We start from the raw sequence: 11,724 nt of genomic DNA, 5'->3' as shown, positions 1-11,724 counted from the left end.
TTGACCCGACCTCGACCACGCGCCGTAGTTGGCAACGGAGGATACTAATATTGTGGTGCATGTGAACACGAGTAGCCCGTGGTGGGATGGTCGCGAGGACTAAACTTGTCGGCTTGGTCGGAACGCCTCTCATGACGGGTCCGCAGCTGGCTCACTGGCGATATACAAGCATGTCCCACACCAGTGCACAGAGTGAGCACACGGCATTAGCAAAGACGGTGTGTGCTCTCTGCACTGCCACGCACAGCGACGCGCGCGTGGTGTGCCTCACGCCGCCTTGCTACTACGTACGTTGGCACGGCCGAATAGGATGGATACCGCTCGCAAGCAAGGACTTGCCCGACGGAAAGCGACGATGTGCACGGGCAATGCCCTTCTTGCAACGCATGGCACGTTGCGGAAGAGGATTGAATCGCTTAATCAGTAAGTTTCGACACGGCGTGTCACGGCGAGGCGCGGTACCGTGTACTCATCTACGGGAATTCCAGCCGTCTGGCCCAGTCCATTACACATGACCATTGCTAGCGCCACTGCCAGCCGCTTGCGTCGTACAACCCAAGTCGATGGTATCGAGCAAGTTCCCGGTGCCGGACGAGTTCTTCCTCTCGCCGACGCTGCCCGTCGAGGAGAAGCGGTACCTCACGCACATTGCGCGCACGGCGTGCAAGGAGCTCATCAAGAATGCGCGCATGAACGGCGACACGGTCCAGTGGCACCCGATCGGGCGCCCGGACAGCGGGTCGGCGAGCCACATCATCACGGATGGCCTCCCAGCGGCGGCCGAGATTCACTCGATGATGTACGAGGGGCGGTCGAAGCGCGACACGTGGATCAACAACCACAAGAACAACATCATCATGGGCTCGTGCGTCACGCAGGTCGCGGGCACGATCGAGGAGGTCGCCGCCTTCTACCAGCGCTCGACGACCGCCGAGGCGCGCAGCATGGCTGCTTCGTACGAAGAAGACTTCCTCGACACGTTTGTGCTGCACACACTCACGCCACCGACGCCCGAGAACCCGTGGCACAACATCACCGTGCGCTGGACCGCGACCAAGTCGCCGTGGTCGGTCGCCAAGCACCGCGACCTCTGCTACGTCGAGGTACGCTCTCAGCATACGATGATGTTGCTCAGGGACGACTAGTGCCAAGACGAGTTTGTGGACGTGAGCGGTCGCCGCGGCTGGGTCCTCGCACGCGAGTCGGTCTCGCTGCCCATCTGCCCACCCTTAAGCGGCATGCACCTCGTGCGAGCAACGACCGAGCGCTCGGGCATGGTCTTCCTCGAGAGCGAGACCACGGGGCTCCTCAACGTCATCCAGATGTCCATGATCGACTTCAAAGGCTCGCTTCCGCGCCTCATGTCGCGCGTCGCGATTCGCCGGCGGCTGGCCGAGGTGCTGCACTTGAACCGGTTCCTGCACGAGCGCCGACTGAGCCACGAGCCGATCCTCGGCGACTTGGACCTGATCCCCAAGGCCGAGCGCGTCTTCTGCAACGTCTGCAACAAGAAATTTGGCGTCTTTACGCGCCACAAGGTCTACCTAGTCCTTTTACTAGATTCCTAAATGGGGGGTAGGTGCGGTGTCGCAAGTGCGGCGAGGTCGTCTGCATGGCGTGCCAGAACGTCTGGACCGTTGACATTGCCGTCCGCCACACTGTGCACAACTACAAGCAGCTGCCGCCCCGCGCCCGGCGCAACGTGCGCATCTGCGTGCCGTGCTCGCGCGAGACGCGCGTCCGGTCGCTCACGATGGCGGCGACGACGACGATGAACACGAGCATGGACACGATGCAGGCGCTCAACATCTACGGCGGCGTGCCTGCCCACGGCGGCACGATGCGCGAGTCGGACGACCTCCTCTCGGATGGTACACGTCGCCTTCGTCATCTTCGTGTGTCTCAATGAGCGCAGTAGACATGCTTCAGTCGGCGCGCTCAAAGGCCACGACGTCGTACGAGTACCCGGCGCGACCATCGACGCTCCTCTACAACATTCCGTCGACGCACAACGAAGATCGCGACGACGACGAGGACGACCGTTTGTCGCTTACAGACGACAACTACCGCCGCAGCAAGAGCCTTGAGGTACACCAGACGCACTACGAGTACACGGGCGTGTACGACGACGACGACGACGACGCACTTGAAGCCGACGACGAGTGGAACCCGGCGCTCGAGCACCTCGCGCCGCGCGAGTTTGCGGCCAACAACGAGCGTCTGAGCATGATCAGCGCCGCCGACTCGCTCTCACAGTCGTTCGTCTCGAGTATGGACTCGGTCTCGCACATGGGCTCGTACCGCGACTCGACGCCGCTCTTCAACTACCGCGCGGTCGACGTCGACGCGGCGCGCGCGACCCGCCGCGGCTCGATCCCCTACAACTCGAGCATCTCGTTTGGGTACGAGCTCAAGCAGCCGCTGTACCAGGCGCAGACAACGCAGCAAGTGATCGAGCAGCTGGTCACGAGCGCGCGGCAGCTGGACGAACACCGGCGATCCTCGGTGACCGGCCGCACGTCGCGGACGTCGAGCCGCGAGTCGGGGCGCATTTCCGGGCGCGAGTCGGGCCAGACGTTCCAGTTTTGCGACAACAAGCTCGTGGGCATCCGGTCGTCCGAGATGAAGAAGACGCCGGTTGTGTTTGACCCGACGTCCAAGCCCGCGACGAGCTGGCGTGACTCGAAGCCGTCGACGCTCTTTGCCTCCTTCAACTCGAACCACACCGACTCGGAGAAAACGCCGGTGCACAGCCGGGGCAGCGCCGACCTCGACTTTGTCCTGGAAGGCGACGCGGACGATGAAAACAAAAAGGTCCGGGTCACAGAGCTGCGCGAGCGCATGCAGGTCATGACGCAGGACGTGCTCCGGGGCTCTGGGCGGCTCCCGAGCCAGGCGTCGATGGGCCACGAGTCGGACGTCGGCCCCGAAGACCTTGTTGCGCTCTACAAGGAACTCAAGGCCATGCGCATGTAGTATGTATGCATCGTTTTCTCAGCACGTGACTCGCCCCTTCGAATGAACACACTACTTGGGTCCTCTTGGTATTCATCTGTCAACCCTACTCCGAGGGATAGCGGAACACTCGTTGGTCTTACACTATTGACGCGACGAATGCATCCACCTCGAGGGCCTCAAGCGCGCCACGTCAATGTAAGATTCTTGCTGATAGCTCCTGGCTCGCGGAAACGAACCTTTGGCGTACCAGCCGCAAACACTCCGCACACATTGCGTTTCAGACCAACACTCTGTGGCGGAAAGTGGTTGGGACCTCTGGACCGTGGGTTTGCTTACGATGAGAAGCGCGGGCGCCGTTAACGAGTCGAGTGCAGTGCCGACTACATAACACATTCTTGCAATGCTAAGTACTGTCAATGGAGCTCCAACACCAAAGTTTGTACTCGACGGGAGCAAGTGCGGGTAGTCGTTGCGCGATTGCTCTCTAATATAATGCCCCGAGAGCCCTCTAATATAATGCCCCGAGAGCCCTTGATAAACTTTTGGTAAGGTTATCTCAAGGGAAATACATTACGCGGTATTTATGCCCTTGGTATCATCGACACTACTAGTTCCAAGAGCTACGAGAGTGTAGTAGTGAGTCGCGAGATGGAAGTATCATCGTGGCATCTTCTGGAGCAGCTTGCCCAAATCGATGGGCTACAATTGTAGCTCCGTTCTTGAAGCGCTGGAGCCCAATCTTCGCAGGCAGGAATAAGTTGAGCTACAAAACGCAGGATGAGCAAAAGGCGACGTTCTTTCACTCGAGACTGCCACGTCATGAAGGGTCCTCGCCCAAAACAGTGGAAGGGGAGACGCACTCGACAATATCAGAATCCCAAACAACGCACTCGGAGAAATCTCAAATTACGCGAAGCGAGAAGCTCCATCGCGGGTTCAACCGACAACGTATGCACAAAAGTTATTTCGGTTATCCCGAAACCCAAATTTCCTCGATCCGACTCGATGAGCAGCAGCGTCACGTCGTCGGAGCTACAAGCGGCCATCGAGCCGGTGCGTGGATGCGACTACCTCCTTGCCTTGACCAACGCCACTTGATTTTCAGGAGCCCGAGCACAGTGACTCCAAGGAGCAGGTGGTAGTTGTCGCTGAGAGCGCCAACAACGCCGAAGCCATTGCTCCCGTGAACGAAGCGCCCAAGTTGGTACGTGCGCAGAAGGGAGCCCCTCACATCTGAGCCGCCCTTCACCATAGCCTGTCGTCGATGTCATTCCCATGCAGCCCAACGTAGGACGACGTTTCTGTCGTTGCTGATTTCATTTTACTTTGCGTAGGAGGTGTCCGAGAGCTCGACCGTAAGCGCCACGCTGCGTTCTTTCGTCCCAGTCATTGAGACTGTAGGAGCCTGAGGCCGTACCGGTGCTACCGATTGCACAAACCACCGAAGCCGCACCGGGCAGTCGACCATCGTCCGCGCCGACCGCGCGCGCCGCGGCAACAACGCCGACCGCTGTGCCAGCGGCCAAAGACACGTCCGAGATTCCTTCAACAACGTCCCAACGAAAGCGATCCATCACGGCGGCGGACGCAGCTCGGGCACCTCTCGAAATCAAACCTCTCGTAGTTTGCAAACGAATGGTCGGTGGTATCTCATGCACTTCTGTACGCAGAGCGACAACCGGCGCAAGAGCAGTGCTGCCAAAGCGTCGCCAGCAGAGGTACCCGATGACGACCGATGACAGTATCATCCAACACAGCGACTAGACGATCCAGGCCGTCGACGTACATCCCTGCGACGAGGAAGGACGGTCATTTCAGCGTTTCTGTAGAGCGTACTCCTCACGGAAGAAGAGCGCTTGGAAGCGATAGAGGCCTTCTTGCGCACCAAGGTATTGTACCGTCAAACATAGTATCACACAACATGCTAGATACAAACCCAAGGACCGTCGACACAAAAAGAGATCCGCGACTGTACATATTGTCTTCCCTTCCACGACACTGAAGCAACGACTTAGATATTTTTGGTCGCCTCTCGAGTCTCCAGATTCGAACGTGCATGCCACCCATGATGGAGCGACTGCAGACGGAGCTCGGCGAGACGCTGACCCTCGACGTGCAGACGAGCCTTTGCGTCATCAACGAACTCGTCCTTGAACTCGGTCGCGCGTCGCCGCTCGCGGGCATGTACACGGACGAGGAAGAAGCGCTGCTCGACACGCTCGAACACCGCACCGTGCTCTAGATTCTTTGACAGACAATATGTACATTGTCTTGGGATTTTGTCTAGACATCCATGCACAGCAGCTTCTATCGTAGTCGTCGTCTAGAGGTCCGACGTGTTGCACTTTTCGTCGGGTAAAATGCGCGTCACTTGACCGATGCCCTTGGCTTGGCCGTCGCGGAAGACGAAGCGCATCCCGACCTTGAGGAACTCCGGGTGCGTCACAAAGCAAAATGAAATTCTCGCGCGGTCGCCTGTCCGGATCGTCACTTGCTCGTCCTGGTTGGACGGCGGACTAGACATTTTTGCTAGTACATCAATCTATCGAGTTGATATCACCGACCTCACGTCGTCGGTCGAGATGCCTGTGATGGCCGCCGTCTGGCGGATCGTGCGGCAGTTGATCATTGGCTGGTACCCGACCGTGATCGTCGTCTGGTGGTGCAAGATGATCGTCTGCGCTTCAAAGCTAGTTGGCACCAGTTTGAACTTGAGAAAAATTCGACACCAAACTCGTACCGGCGCGAAATGTACGGGGTCATGTCCCAGTTGCCCGACACGAGCACCATGCCCTTCCGGAACGTCGCGCGGTTGAGGACGATCTTCTTGTTGACGCAGCGCACGGCCATGGCGGTGGTTTGACCGGCGCGCACCTCCTTCAGTGGTACGTACATCGACTCGATCGAGCGCACGACAACCTGTCCAATTATTTGCCAAATATTCTGCCGCGGAATCAACCTTGATAAAGTGGCCGTTGTGGTCGGGGCCCATCTTGAGCACGTCGTTGGGCTTGACGACGCCCGAGACCATCGTGCCGGCAATGACAAACCCGGCGCCCGGGACTTGGTACGAGTCGTCGATCGGCATCTCGACGGGCTGCGCAGCGAGCTTGGCGTTGTCCACGTCGTCGCCCGCTGCTGGTATCGTAAACGAAAGCGCCGAGCGGGCTAATGCCTCGACGTCAATGTCCCAGAGGAGCTGGCGTAGGTTGGCCAAGCCTGCAATGCGCGGCTTGAGAGATACGAGCATGAACACGCAGTACCGTCGCCCGTGACGTTGGACATGGGCAGGATCGGTGTGAGGCGGTTGGACGGCACGCCCTTTGCTGCGTTCGTCGCCTCGTCCAGCGTCTTGACGAGCATCCCCATCTTGCCGTCTGCGCAAGGTATGAGTTTCACGGTTCGTTCATAGTAGCGTACATTGGCGCAGGCTCTTTCGGATCGTCTGCAGCGTCTCGCGCGCCACGTTCTTGGGCGCAATGTCGATCTTGGTCAACGCAATCACGAGCGGGATCTCGAGCTACATCAGCATAATACACCGCAATACCGTCGTCGTCTACCGAGATGGTGATGCCGAGGTGCTCGAGCGTCATCTTCTTGACGCCCATGTTGGCGCCGACGACGACGACCACAAGGTCGGGCTGCATGCCCGTGAGGCCATACACGGTCGTCTTCAAGTAGCGTTCGTGGCCTATGATTGCCATCATTTGACGCTCGTATGCACACGATTGAGAGACGCACCCGCCAAGTCGATGAGCTGAATCTTCTTGTGCGAGTACTTGGCGAGCTCAGACCACGGCAGGACGCGGCCCGACCGCTTCGCCACCACCTGGTCGCCACGCGCGTCAAAGCCCATGTAGGCCGTTGCGATCGAGCTCGTGCGTCCCGACTCGACCTCGTGCTTGTGGCGAAAGATGGCCTGGCGCGAGAGGCCACGGCCATCGTCGAGTTCGCCGCGGATGAGCGTGCCTAGACAGTGCATTCGCCACCGGTTCGAGGCCGCAAGACCGCACCGATAAGGCTGGACTTGCCGCTGTCGACGTTGCCGACGAACGCGATGCGCAGCGTGCGCACGCCGTTGTTCTCTTGCTCCTCGACCTGGTTGTTCCCAGACATTGTCGTCGCCATGCTCGTCCCTTGAAGTTGGAAAAAGGATATGGGCACCCGGCGCAATGGCAACGGTCGACGCGCCCTCATTGGCTAAAATTCATTCGAATCTGTCCGATGCACCAACACTCAGCCACGGGGTTCTTCGCAGGGCGTCCTTTCGGCTGTTGTTCGAGACGCAGCGCCCACGACGCAGCGCGCACCACAAGAACGACGTGCCCCGTCGCGCGGCTCGCTCGCACCGTGCTGCATGACCTTCTCTGCGTTGGCTTCTTGTTGAAGTTTCAAAACCATGGGCGACAGTCCATGCGCTGAAGTAGGCGTCGAGCTGTCCCTGTGAGCAGTAAACGACGCTATGATATTCACCTTTGCTTCATGCGGAATGGCGGCCATGGCGGCCCTCGTACTCGTGCACAGACGTCGCTGGTTGTATAAGTTCAGATAACGCGTGCAAGTTCGCGCATCCCAGGTTCGCGATCTACATAGCTTGCCTGAAAAGGCAATGTCGCCAAGGCCAACTGCAGTCTCAGATGCGTCGCATCATGGCTCGCAGGTCCAGACGAAAAGCTGGTTACGAGAGTCCGATTCGCTGTTGACCGAACGCGTTGAGCGACGACGCGCGTACATTACCTTGAGCAAGGGTATATAAGAGATGCATCTCGTATAGACCCTTGCCTTGAGAACGCCACGCTACGCGCCCAACACGCACGGCTCGCGCCATTCGTTGAGCGTGCAATCGGCTCTATTCTCTTGTACACGAGCCTGTTGAACAGGTCGATTGGGCAACCATGTCGCATGGGCGTAGATTCGAGAGACAAAAGATTCCTTTGCGATCAGGAGCCTCCTACTACTGGTCGCGCGCCTCGATGTGGTGGGCGGCTAAATACGCGAGCAGCTCCGTGTGGCCTCGGCGCTGGGCAAACTCGAGAGCGTTGGTCGAGCACACGTGCCGCGTCGCTCGGTACAGAAAGTCGAACACGTGGACATGCCCCTGCACCGCGGCCTTGTTGATCGCCAGCGATACATTGCGCAGAGTCTGGACGCCAAAGAGGTACATGACGACGTCGAGGTGGCCGGCCTCGGCAGCAAACCCCATCGCATCCACGGTGAACGTGCCGCCAAGGAGGCAAGTGTACGTCTCGGCGTACCGCACGCCGCGGGCGACGAGCCACTGGACGACGTGCATGTGGCCTCGATACGCGGCGGCGTGGACTGCGGCGCTTGAGAAGCCTGGCGCTTGGTTGCCCATGAGCAGCTGCAGAACGCGCAAGTGCCCGTAGTAGGCCGCAACGTTGATCATCGTGGGTGTGGTGTACGTGTTCGCTGGAAGCGCAGCCAAGAGGTTAGCGTCACCGTGCCGCACGCTGTGATCGAGCACCCACGATAGCAGCGCTGGCTTGCACGCCACAAGTCGTTTGGCGCCGTCAACGCCGTGGCAGGCGTACCACGGGCCAAAGTGCACCTGAAAGTGAAAGAGGTCATACTCAAAGGCCGAGATGCCCCACGAGTCGCGGTGGAACGACGAGGACGCGCCGAGGTCCGCAGCCTTGGTTCGTGCCCACTGCTTGGCGACCCATGGCTCGCGGCAGATGTCGTACACGCCGACTTGGTACGCGCAGATCGTGCGCAGCAGGTCGCTGCTCGTGACGACGGTCAGCATCTCGGTCGTGTCGCGGCTGCAAAAGAGTATCTTGCAACGGCCACTGTCGATCCTCCATCACCTCGCCTGAAACCGTGCCACCGTCGTCGGGAGAGCCGAGTGCCAGCCTGTACGTATGCAGCGAGCTCTTTCCAGAGGCACGCCACTGGGCAGTGTGAATAAGCTCGTGTCGTGCGTCAGCCACGCCACACGCGGTCATCGGTCGCCAGCGGACTGAGACTGCCGCAAGGTGGGTACGTGGCAGAGCTGGTACTATTCTATGCATACAACACTCCAAGCCTGCATATTAGGGAATTTATCCATCCATGATTGTATAGTATTCCAGTCTGCGTCCCCACTCTACCAATATAGTGAGTGACAGTTTTGCTTTGAAGGAAATACCCATCCGGATACGTACAATTTCGACAGGGCCTGCTCACAAAAATCTTTGGCGAGCCGCGAGCAGCAGCAGTCTCGACTCTACCAGCATGTTCAAGTCGCGCAAGCACCTTGAGCACCTCCCTCATGGTACGCTTCCTCTGAAGGCCGCGCTGAAGCTGGCCGACGCTAGAGCCCATGCGCACTGTGCGCATCATCCTCGAAGAAGCCAAGAACCTGCCCGTCGGCGACCTCGCTATGTTTGGCGGGTCCAGCGACCCTTACGTCGTACTCTCGATCGGTGCCCACCGCTGGCAGAGCCCTGTGTGCATGAAAACGCTCAACCCGCAGTGGAGCAACCTCGAGTGCGAGATTGCGCTCACGCTCTCCGAGGTCGCGGCCGAGCCCGTCTTGCGCGTGGAGGTCTGGGACTTTGACTCGGTCACACCCGACGACCTCCTCGGCACGACGGAAATCAGCTTGGCCGACCCCGCAAACCTCGGAGCGCACGTGTATGAGCTCACGCCCGCGCTCGAGTTTGCCAAGTCTGCGCCGGTTCGTCGCCATGTACAACCCAACGGCGCCGTTGACACATTTGCTCGTAGGGATTGATCGCGCTTGACATTTCGATTGGCGCGCCGTCGACGACGTACACAGTCAACGTCTGGGAGAACGAGCGCTGGTCGCGGACGCACCGCGAATGGTCGAAAGACCATTTGACCGAGAGCGACCGTCCTGCATGGTTTGCGGGCGGTGAGAAGGGCGGGCAGGACTTCAAGGCCGCGGTCCCCGAGGTCCCCGCGGGGTACAAGACGAAGGGCGCGTGGACGTTCTACCCGATGGCAGGGACAGACGAAGGCTGGCTGTACGGCCATGGCTTCTCGGGCCCGTGGCACCAAGAGAAGGCGATGCACCACACCGTGCGGACGCGGCAGTGGATCAACGAATACCACGAGCACTTTGACGGCGACGACGAGTGCAACAACCATACCGAGCATTAACCGCGCTAGTTCTACGTCCTCTTGTCGATGTTTTGAAGCGGTATCTTGGCCTCGCTACGGTCGAGGGAGTTTGTGGTCGAGGGTATTTGAGGTAGTTGTGGCCTTGGTAGGAGTCCCCACCCTGTGCCAGGCCATCGTAGCTGGCCGTCGTAGAGCCAAACAGTGACATTGACAGAGCAGTCAGGTTTTAAGGTATTAGCTCAAGAAGTCCTTGCAGCTGTTTGAACGAAGGAGAGGTCGGTCGTTGAAGCCCGCGCCGACGTGACCGCTGGCAGGAAGGAGGCAGGCGCTTCCGCGAGCCCGCGACACCGTTGACGCGACCGAGACACTTGGGCTCCACTGGCGCGTGTCTTGTAGCCGACCGTGCGTGTTGACCTCAACACGGCGTCGCGCGCGCTGCTGCATAAACACGGTGTGTATCAATACAATAGATTACGCATACGAGCAGTCACGCACTTCGCGCTGGTGGCCGAGATAAGTTAGGACCGCCCATTGGTGGTGGGCGCGGGCTTGCTGCCGCACAGAGCGCGGTGCGCCGCCGACGCAGTCGCAGAGAAACTGCACAACGTGGAGGTGGCCGTGACTGGCCGCGGCTTCGAGCGCTGCGGTGACGTCGCCTTCGTGGCGGTACGCAAAGAGGAACTGGACGACAGCGAGGTGGCCGCCGGCCGCAGCGCCCGTGAGCGCGTCGACCGTGCAGCCTTCATCGCGCTTCCGATGTAGAAACTCGACAATGTCGAGGTGGCCGTTCTTCGCAGCCCAGTCGATCGCCCACGTGCTGCCACCCTCGCGGCGAAAGTAGTGGAGGAACTTGACGACCTCCAAGTGACCATTGTGCGCGGCAAGGTCCATGGCGCGCGGCGTGCAAAAGTACCGACCGGTCGCGTGCAAGTAGCGCAGGATGTCGAGCTGGCCGTGCTCGGCGGCCCAGTCGAGGACCCACCACGAACCGACGACGCCGTGCAAGTGCAAGAAGCGCACAAACGGCAGCGACCCGCGAACGACCGCCACGTCGAGCGTCGAGCGCCGCCACGTACTGGCAAAGCCGGCGTCGTGCCACGTGACATGCGAAATCGGAAGGAACGTTGGCTGCGCGGTCACGAGCAACAGCCACCGGTCGTAGTGACCCGTCGCGAGCGCTTCGTCGAGCAGAATGGGCACGATCGGGTGGCGGCAGGCGGCGAGTCGTAGGAGGCCGCGCGGGCCATGTCGGGCGTGCCATGCACGCATGACGGCGTGGACGGATGTGTCGATGAAGCCGAGAAAGTCGCGGATGCCGCTGCCCGTGGTCGTGCTCAGCGCGGCTTCAATGCTCGCAGCGGACGTCATCCACTTGGCTGGCAGCGTCTGGCACAAGCCGTCGTAGCCCGCTTGGTACGCAAAGATCGTGGCCATGAGGTCGCGGCTCGTGAGGACGCGCTGCTGCATTGCTCGGGTGGTGAGATCGCAAATGCCCGATTGGGTGCTGGAAAGGCCGCGCGAATTGTTTAATCAACACTCGATGTTGACACGCAAAAGATTCTGTCTTCGAATCGAAGGCGACGTGACAGCCGTTTACTGCCAGCAACCACGGCTGTCGTCGACCGGGCAGCATACGTCATCGGCGGCGTCACACGCCAGGAAGGGACGCGCCCCAGTGAG

The 11,724-nt window shown here is 59.9% G+C and overlaps 6 protein-coding genes across 7 annotated transcripts; 3 read left to right on the top strand and 3 right to left on the bottom strand.

The window, feature by feature from the left end:
• Positions 1–522: 522 nt before the first annotated feature.
• Positions 523–3,307, top strand: SDRG_14701. 2 transcript variants are annotated; one of them, XM_008620850.1, is made up of 4 exons: positions 523–1,103; positions 1,146–1,538; positions 1,580–1,871; positions 1,916–3,307. In XM_008620850.1, the coding sequence occupies exons 1-4, from the start codon at positions 564–566 to the stop codon at positions 2,974–2,976; spliced, it is 2,286 nt and encodes a 761-aa protein (XP_008619072.1). In that variant the 5' UTR covers positions 523–563; the 3' UTR covers positions 2,977–3,307. The 2 variants fall into 2 exon arrangements, with proteins under 2 accessions (XP_008619072.1, XP_008619073.1); XM_008620851.1 differs by having other exon boundaries at positions 526–1,103; positions 1,919–3,052.
• Positions 3,308–3,932: 625 nt separating this feature from the next.
• On the top strand, positions 3,933–5,235 carry SDRG_14700 (hypothetical protein). Its single transcript, XM_008620849.1, has 10 exons — positions 3,933–4,011; positions 4,064–4,162; positions 4,213–4,245; positions 4,293–4,313; positions 4,360–4,578; positions 4,629–4,676; positions 4,723–4,740; positions 4,788–4,847; positions 4,887–4,929; positions 4,974–5,235. The coding sequence occupies exons 1-10, from the start codon at positions 3,964–3,966 to the stop codon at positions 5,198–5,200; spliced, it is 816 nt and encodes a 271-aa protein (XP_008619071.1). The 5' UTR covers positions 3,933–3,963; the 3' UTR covers positions 5,201–5,235.
• SDRG_14699 (hypothetical protein) lies at positions 5,154–7,101 on the bottom strand. The gene is made up of 9 exons (XM_008620848.1): positions 6,972–7,101; positions 6,700–6,927; positions 6,519–6,649; positions 6,379–6,478; positions 6,222–6,335; positions 5,918–6,177; positions 5,699–5,877; positions 5,523–5,648; positions 5,154–5,474 (listed from the first exon to the last, which is right to left on the bottom strand). Exons 1-9 carry the CDS (start codon positions 7,084–7,086, stop codon positions 5,282–5,284), a joined length of 1,446 nt encoding a protein of 481 aa, XP_008619070.1. The 5' UTR covers positions 7,087–7,101; the 3' UTR covers positions 5,154–5,281.
• Positions 7,102–7,887: 786 nt separating this feature from the next.
• On the bottom strand, positions 7,888–8,805 carry SDRG_14698 (hypothetical protein). The gene has a single exon (XM_008620847.1). The coding sequence runs from the start codon at positions 8,723–8,725 to the stop codon at positions 7,913–7,915; it is 813 nt and encodes a 270-aa protein (XP_008619069.1). The 5' UTR covers positions 8,726–8,805; the 3' UTR covers positions 7,888–7,912.
• Positions 8,806–9,134: 329 nt separating this feature from the next.
• Positions 9,135–10,137, top strand: SDRG_14697 (hypothetical protein). The gene is made up of 3 exons (XM_008620846.1): positions 9,135–9,232; positions 9,276–9,637; positions 9,688–10,137. Exons 1-3 carry the CDS (start codon positions 9,193–9,195, stop codon positions 10,081–10,083), a joined length of 798 nt encoding a protein of 265 aa, XP_008619068.1. The 5' UTR covers positions 9,135–9,192; the 3' UTR covers positions 10,084–10,137.
• On the bottom strand, positions 10,060–11,662 carry SDRG_14696 (hypothetical protein). Its single transcript, XM_008620845.1, has one exon. It carries the CDS (start codon positions 11,509–11,511, stop codon positions 10,516–10,518), a length of 996 nt encoding a protein of 331 aa, XP_008619067.1. The 5' UTR covers positions 11,512–11,662; the 3' UTR covers positions 10,060–10,515.
• Between the last annotated feature and the right edge of the window lie 62 nt (positions 11,663–11,724).

The sequence above is a fragment of the Saprolegnia diclina genome (genome assembly GCF_000281045.1).
Source record: "Saprolegnia diclina VS20 unplaced genomic scaffold supercont1.76, whole genome shotgun sequence".
Lineage (NCBI taxonomy): Eukaryota > Oomycota > Saprolegniomycetes > Saprolegniales > Saprolegniaceae > Saprolegnia > Saprolegnia diclina.
Note: the sequence above shows the minus strand (reverse complement) of the source record. Positions and strands in the feature narration are given on the sequence as shown.

Bases quoted from the DNA above. Each gene is read 5' to 3' on its own strand.
- SDRG_14696 (XM_008620845.1), bottom strand. From the start codon at position 11,511: ATGCAGCAGCGCGTCCTCACGAGCCGCGACCTCATGGCCACGATCTTT.
- SDRG_14700 (XM_008620849.1), top strand. From the start codon at position 3,964: ATGAGCAGCAGCGTCACGTCGTCGGAGCTACAAGCGGCCATCGAGCCG. The intron at 4,012-4,063 runs GTGCGTGGATGC...CTTGATTTTCAG, and splicing joins TACAAGCGGCCATCGAGCCG to GAGCCCGAGCACAGTGACTC. The intron at 4,314-4,359 runs GTAAGCGCCACG...TTGAGACTGTAG, and splicing joins AGGTGTCCGAGAGCTCGACC to GAGCCTGAGGCCGTACCGGT.
- SDRG_14701 (XM_008620850.1), top strand. From the start codon at position 564: ATGGTATCGAGCAAGTTCCCGGTGCCGGACGAGTTCTTCCTCTCGCCG. The intron at 1,104-1,145 runs GTACGCTCTCAG...AGGGACGACTAG, and splicing joins GCGACCTCTGCTACGTCGAG to TGCCAAGACGAGTTTGTGGA. The intron at 1,539-1,579 runs GTCTACCTAGTC...AATGGGGGGTAG, and splicing joins GCGTCTTTACGCGCCACAAG to GTGCGGTGTCGCAAGTGCGG.
- SDRG_14699 (XM_008620848.1), bottom strand. From the start codon at position 7,086: ATGGCGACGACAATGTCTGGGAACAACCAGGTCGAGGAGCAAGAGAAC. The intron at 5,878-5,917 runs GTTGATTCCGCG...ATAATTGGACAG, and splicing joins ACAACGGCCACTTTATCAAG to GTTGTCGTGCGCTCGATCGA. The intron at 5,475-5,522 runs GTCGGTGATATC...AAAAATGTCTAG, and splicing joins ATCTCGACCGACGACGTGAG to TCCGCCGTCCAACCAGGACG.
- SDRG_14697 (XM_008620846.1), top strand. From the start codon at position 9,193: ATGTTCAAGTCGCGCAAGCACCTTGAGCACCTCCCTCATG. The intron at 9,233-9,275 runs GTACGCTTCCTC...GGCCGACGCTAG, and splicing joins CCTTGAGCACCTCCCTCATG to AGCCCATGCGCACTGTGCGC. The intron at 9,638-9,687 runs GTTCGTCGCCAT...ATTTGCTCGTAG, and splicing joins AGTTTGCCAAGTCTGCGCCG to GGATTGATCGCGCTTGACAT.
- SDRG_14698 (XM_008620847.1), bottom strand. From the start codon at position 8,725: ATGCTGACCGTCGTCACGAGCAGCGACCTGCTGCGCACGATCTGCGCG.